The sequence below is a fragment of the Mustela putorius genome, unplaced genomic scaffold (assembly GCF_011764305.1).
Source record: "Mustela putorius furo isolate JIRA1106 unplaced genomic scaffold, ASM1176430v1.1 tig00537248_pilon_pilon_pilon, whole genome shotgun sequence".
Lineage (NCBI taxonomy): Eukaryota > Metazoa > Chordata > Mammalia > Carnivora > Mustelidae > Mustela > Mustela putorius.
In genome coordinates, this window is record NW_025422387.1 from 5,786,008 (window position 1) to 5,792,007 (window position 6,000).

Below are 6,000 nucleotides of genomic sequence, written 5' to 3' on the forward strand. Positions count from 1 at the left end.
TTTTTAACTTCAAGCTTCCTGCATCTTTCATCAATTCAACTTTTATCATCTTAGCTTTCATACATCTCAGAAGAACTGGTTTAGTTCACTGTTACTCATCAGAGGTACAAAAAGCAGACCATGTTCTTCTGATGAGAGCAATAGAAGTAAATTCCTGCAACTGAGATCTAATCATTCTTGATTTTTTTTTTTTTATGGTAGAAACTCCGAGAAAAACAAAAAGCTGTACGAGAAAGTCATGGTCCGAATATGAAACAAGCGAAAATGTGGCGTGATTTTGAACAGTTGATGGAATGTAAGAAACAGTGCTTTCTGAAACAACAAAGCCAAACTCCCATGGGTCAGGTAATTCAGGAGGGCGGGGAAGACCGGCTGGTGCTCTGAATCTGTGTGCCATCATGTGGGGTTTTAGTTGATACTACTAGATATAAGCATAATCCCGTAATTTATTTCTTTTCTGGAAAGTGATTTGTACAACATTTTGTTTTCAGGTTAACCATTCCTATTAAGTTTCCTTGGAAGGTAATGTTAAGGTAGATTTAGGTTTTAAAGTTTTTTAATATGAAAAATGGCTTTTATTGTTTTGCTTAGTTTAGAGATTAGTGGTGTCTTAGGAGTTTTATGAGACAGGAGACTAAATTTACTCTCTGTAAATGTAAACATATGTCCATTAAGAAGCATGTAGTTTTTTAAAAATGTAATAACCCGATGGCTTAATGTTCTTAATCTTTTTTTTTTAACTTTAGAGGAATCTTTTAGGAACTAATATCTCTTGTTTTGAAGAAACATTTATCTGAAGTTCAGCAATTCCTACAGTTTCAATTCAGTTTCTCTTTCTTCTGTAAAATTGAAGAAAATTTGCTATTTTGAATAACATATTTGTTCTGTCTGAATTATTTAAAGGCAAATAAAACTTGATTTACGTATATATGATGACTATTTATTTTTGAATTATATAGCTGTGTCAAATTATTTTTTTAACTATTCATGTTATAATATTATATTAAATTTAAGGATTATCACTTATTTTCACCCAAAACCTAATATAGTATTTAGGTCTTGAGGACTTTTATTTTAAATATAAAAAGTAGTCATAGAATATAGAAATTATCATGTAGTAAAAAGCTACAGTAGAATTCCAAGTGAAATTCAAGCATCCAAAGTGCTTCTGATTTCTGCTTCATTTGGACCAGGTACTTGAAGATTTCTTTTATTATTCCTTAAAGAAAGATACTAAATTCATATGCTACCTTGTACTTCATTTCAGTTTCATTATACTTTTTTAAATGTCTACCTTTAAGGGTGTCTAGATGGTGCAGTTGATTAAGTATCTGACTCTTGGTTTCAGCTCAGGTCATGATCTCAGGGTCCTGAGATCAAGCCCCGCATCAGGCTCCACGCTCAGCACAGTCTTCTTGGAATTTCCTCTCTGTCCACTCCTCTACCCTGTCCTTGCTTTCTCTTTCTCTCTCTCAAAATTTAAAAAAAAAAAAAAATTTTTTTTAAATGTCTTCTCTTTAGATTTGAAAAACTCAGATTTCAAATCATTAGCATGTCCGTCCTGGGTTAGTAATTCTTGGCAGCTGCCCTGGGGATGGCAGTGAGAGGCAAAGAACCTTTCAGTGAAGAGAGTTGTTCCGACCCCATGCAAAACATGCAAACTTGATTATGGCTTTGGATCTTTTTGTTTCCAAGTGTGTTCTGCTCTTACTTTTTGTTTGAAAACTTCTTCCTTGGTAATTGGATAAACTTACCAACAGGGAGAGTATTGGTAACTCTAGAAGCTATGGCAAGAAAAGATTAGCTCCATCAGAGCAAAGAAGAACTTACCAAGAAAGTGTGGAAAGAAACTTTCTTTTAATAAATTTCAAGAAAAAAAGAAGACTTTTTAATATTATTATTATTATGTGGTTTTAGTCTGGTTCTTAGCTTACTTTAGCCTCTTATTTGGGCAAGTATCAGCTACCAGAATTCTTCTTTGTGCCTTTAGATCAACAACTAGATCCACCAGATTCTAAACGAGGGAAGGCTGTGTTTCAGTGTGGAAATAAACCTTTCTTAATTCAATAAATCAGTTTTTGAACACTGAGGTAGTTGTATTTGTTCAGTGTTGGCTACTGGCTTGTTATTTTTAAGCCAGTGGCAAGTGATGTTCTTTTAACCAGAATATGAATTCCTTTGCAAGCATTTTATTCCCATAAGGAAAGTCAGCTTCTAAGATTATTAAGCTTGGTGATTAATTTTTTTAGCCTTCACTATTCTTGCTGCTCTTCTCTTAATTTTAAAAATCGTTAATGACATGGGGCGCCTGGGTGGCTCAGTGGGTTAAAGCCTCTGCCTTAGGCTCGGGTTGTGATCCCAGGGTCCTGGGATCGAGCCCCACATCGGGCTCTCTGCTCTGCAGGGAGCCTGCTTCCTCCTCTCTCTCTGCCTACCTCTCTGCCTACCTGTGATCTCTGTCTGTCAAATAAATAAATAAAATCTTTAAAAAAAAAATCGTTAATGACAGATACTCAAGGAATGCTTATAATTCCGATTTGATTATTGCTTGCCATCTTTATTCCACACAGAAGGAATATGTGGAGTAAACACTAGGCAGCTCCAAAATTACTTTATTAACTGAAGCAGAACATCATTATTACTTCAAGAAAAGCAAATTGAAAAAAAAAAAAAAACCCTGAAAGTACAAAGTTATTTATAGCTTTTATGTAACATTGGACATTTAGTAATGCATCTTAATGGATTTTATACAGTGACTTTCCACTCATTTTGTGATTTGATTGGAACATTAAAAAGCTCTGACTAACTCTGACAGTTTTTGACAGCTGGCAATTACAGAAGAGCTTATTGCATTTTTCCTTCAGGATTGATACTCTTGCTGGCTAATTGATGAGAGTACTTAATCATTTTGGAAAATAATCTGTCTTGCACATGATGGCCCAAATAAAGAAGAAGAATGTAGCCTGTGAAATCTGCTTTTGGGTTCATGGATTTGCTCCTCATAGGACTCGGTGTTGCCAACTGTTGCATGGGACTGACTATATAAACTGTAAATTTCAAAAGACCACTGCTTATCTTGCATTCTATATTAGTTCAGGAAATAATCCAACTTAAAAGGTTGTCCTTTAAGAACAATCTTATAATAGGATAATATCTTTTTAACATCTAAATCCAAGATCATGTATTTTTCCGAACCAGAGAGTGTACCAGAAGGGTCTTAGAACATTGTTCAAAGGCTTGTGGAAATCAAACCAGATCTTGGAAATTACAGAACACTTAACTTTCTTCTTTACATTAATACTTTCTATCTTCTTGCTTTAGTTCAGTAGGCAGCAGTAGTAAAAGAAGCCATTTCGTTAAACTATCAAATCCAAATGTATCATTCTGCCTTATTAGTTTATACAACATATATAAATTTTCTGGAAAATTTTAAGGTCTGTGCATATACCAAGTATGATTATTTCTTAACTTTTTAGGCTAACATGATACAGAGCACCTTTGGGTAATTGGACTAAAAAGAAGAAACTGGATTTGTTGCTCAACTAAAAATAGACAAATGTGCTGAATGCTTCTGAATTGAATTTGAAAATAGGCACAAATGGATAACTTGCCAAAGCTGCCTTTACAAAGGCAAAATCCAGTTTGTATTGAAAAATGACTTCCTATGGAGATGTGTGTTGTCTTATAGAAACCTCTTTGTCATACACAGGCATATACCCTACAGTTAGTGACTAACGAGCATGAATCAAAGGCTTGTTTCTACAAATGGTTCTAGGCGCTTACATCATTCCTCTTGTTTGGCATGAAGGAGTGTTTAGCCCTAGGGAGTGGGTAAGTAAGCAGCCTGATGATTAACTTCCATTAAACCTGGTTATTTCAATAACTTATACATTGTAGTGAATGTAAGATCTAGATTGTGTATACAAGGAGTCCTTCATCTTTAAACAATCTGTGGCAGCCAGGAGATTTTTTTTTAAAGTTGCACTTTTATTAAATATGTAATTGTGTCTCTACCCAGAAGGAGCTGCTGGCTTAGCTCCTCCTCCCTTTCCTTTTAATGAGAACTGTTTAATTAGAGCTGTTTCGTGTATGACAGCCAGGCATGAGGGGAGCATTTTATCCAGGAAGGATCGAGAGAGGTCATTCAGAGTTATCTGTATATTTTCAATCTTTGACTCTCCTGTCTTTTTTTTTTTTTTAAAGATTTTATTTATTTATTTGACAGAGAGAAATTACAAGTACACTGAGAGGCAGGCAGAGAGAGAGAGAGAGAGAGAGAGAGAGAAGGAAGCAGGCTCCCTGCTGAGCAGAGAGCCCGATGCAGGACTCGATCCCAGGACCCTGAGATCATGACCTGAGCCGAAGGCAGTGGCTTAACCCACTGAGCCACCCAGGCGCCCCTGACTCTCCTGTCTTAAGACAATATAAAAAAGAGAAAGTTGGCTGTAACTGTCATTCAGTCCCATCCCGGCCTTATAAAAGGAATAAAAACTGAAACACAGAATCCAAACAAATATTTTTTAAAAGATTTTATTTATTTATTTGACAGAGATCAGAAGTCGACAGAGAGGCAGGCAGAGAGAGAGAGGAGGAAGCAGGCTCCCCTCAGAGCAGAGAGCCCAATGCAGGACTCGATCCCAGGACCCTGAGACCATGACCTGAATGGAAGGTAGAGGCTTAACCCACTGAGCCACCCAGGTGCCCCCAAACAAGTATTTTTCAAAAGGCTTGGATGAACATATGCTTTCTGCTCCCATGCTCCCTCTTTTGGCAAACTGGAAGTACTTTCTCAGCAAACATAATTTCACAATTTCCTCTCTAGAATTGCCGAGAGACTTGAGTCACCAAACTCGGTTTACCGCTATGGAAATGCACTATTCAGACCGAGCACAGGAGGAAATTAAGGAATTCTGTTTTTCAGTGACAGTATTAGTTCCCACCTCAGTTCAGAGGGTCCCAGCAGGGTCCTGGCAGGGCTGCTGCTCTCTGCCCTGCACACGGTAACTTGGTAAAGAGCCATGGCATTCTGGGGCTGGAAAGGAAGCTCAGAATGATTCGGGTAATCATTTATTAAATTGGGACCTTTGAGGGCTCTCTCTCACCCTCTCAACTGTGCAGAAATCAGCACTCTGCCGCTCGTAGCAAATCACTTTCCAGCCTCAGTGGAGTAACCGCAATGCGGCTCACTCCTCACGAGGGAGCCTGCCTCATTGTTAAGGAGCACCGCCTGATTAGTTTCTGGGTTCTAAAAATGAAGCAAACTTACAGAGGAAGGACATTTTTTTTAGAAACAGCAGTTTGGCAAAGTGAGACTGAACCAATTTTACTCCCTGAAGCTTTGTAATCATAATCATTATTGAGCACTTAGAATGGACCAGATACTGTCCTAAGTGCTTCGTGTGTCTGAACTAATGGAACTCTAGCAATAACCCCAGGAGGTAAATACTATTATCTCCATTGAGTAGATGAGGAAGCAGGCACAGACAGGCTTCCACGGTATTAACGCAGCTTCTAACTGTGGGCAGAGCTGAGGCCTGAAGCCTGTGCTCTTCACTCCTGTGCTGTATGAACTACAGTGCGACCCATGTATCAGACTCAGGCTGATGCCCATTTAATGAACTATAATATGTGTGAAATTAGAGCTCTTTCTTATTTTTTTAAAGATTTTATTTATTTATTTGACAGAGACAGAGAGAGGGCACACGCAGACAGAGGGAGAGAGAGAAGCAGTCTCCCCACCAAGCAAGGAGCCTAATACAGGACTTGATCCCAGGATCCCGGGATCATGACCTGAGCTGAAGGCAGCTGCCCAACCAAATGAGTCACCTAGGCATCCCATAGAATTCTTTTTTAAAAATGTGCTCACTTACTGTACCTAAAAAGAAAAAAAACTTTAGTAAATGAGTAAAAATGAATTCAACCATCCAGATGTGGGAATTATGCTTAAAACGAGTGTCAAGAAAGAAGTAATACTTTAAGACACAGAACAAATGGAAGCTT

The 6,000-nt window shown here is 37.8% G+C and overlaps 1 protein-coding gene across 7 annotated transcripts in view; it reads left to right on the forward strand.

The window, feature by feature from the left end:
- The window catches only part of IFT81 (intraflagellar transport 81), a 197,068-nt gene extending 193,127 nt beyond the window's left edge, over positions 1-3,941 (forward strand). For 5 of the 7 annotated variants that reach the window (XM_013056513.2, XM_045073696.1, XM_045073695.1 and 2 more), the window contains exons 19-20: positions 202-345; positions 3,710-3,941. In XM_013056513.2, the coding sequence (XP_012911967.1) occupies positions 202-345; positions 3,710-3,775 (210 nt within the window). In that variant the 3' untranslated portion in view covers positions 3,776-3,941. Of the gene's footprint in view, positions 1-201; positions 346-746; positions 929-3,709 lie in introns of those variants that run through there. The other 2 variants (XM_013056516.2, XM_045073697.1) reach the window with 2 other exon arrangements.
- Positions 3,942-6,000: the final 2,059 nt, after the last annotated feature.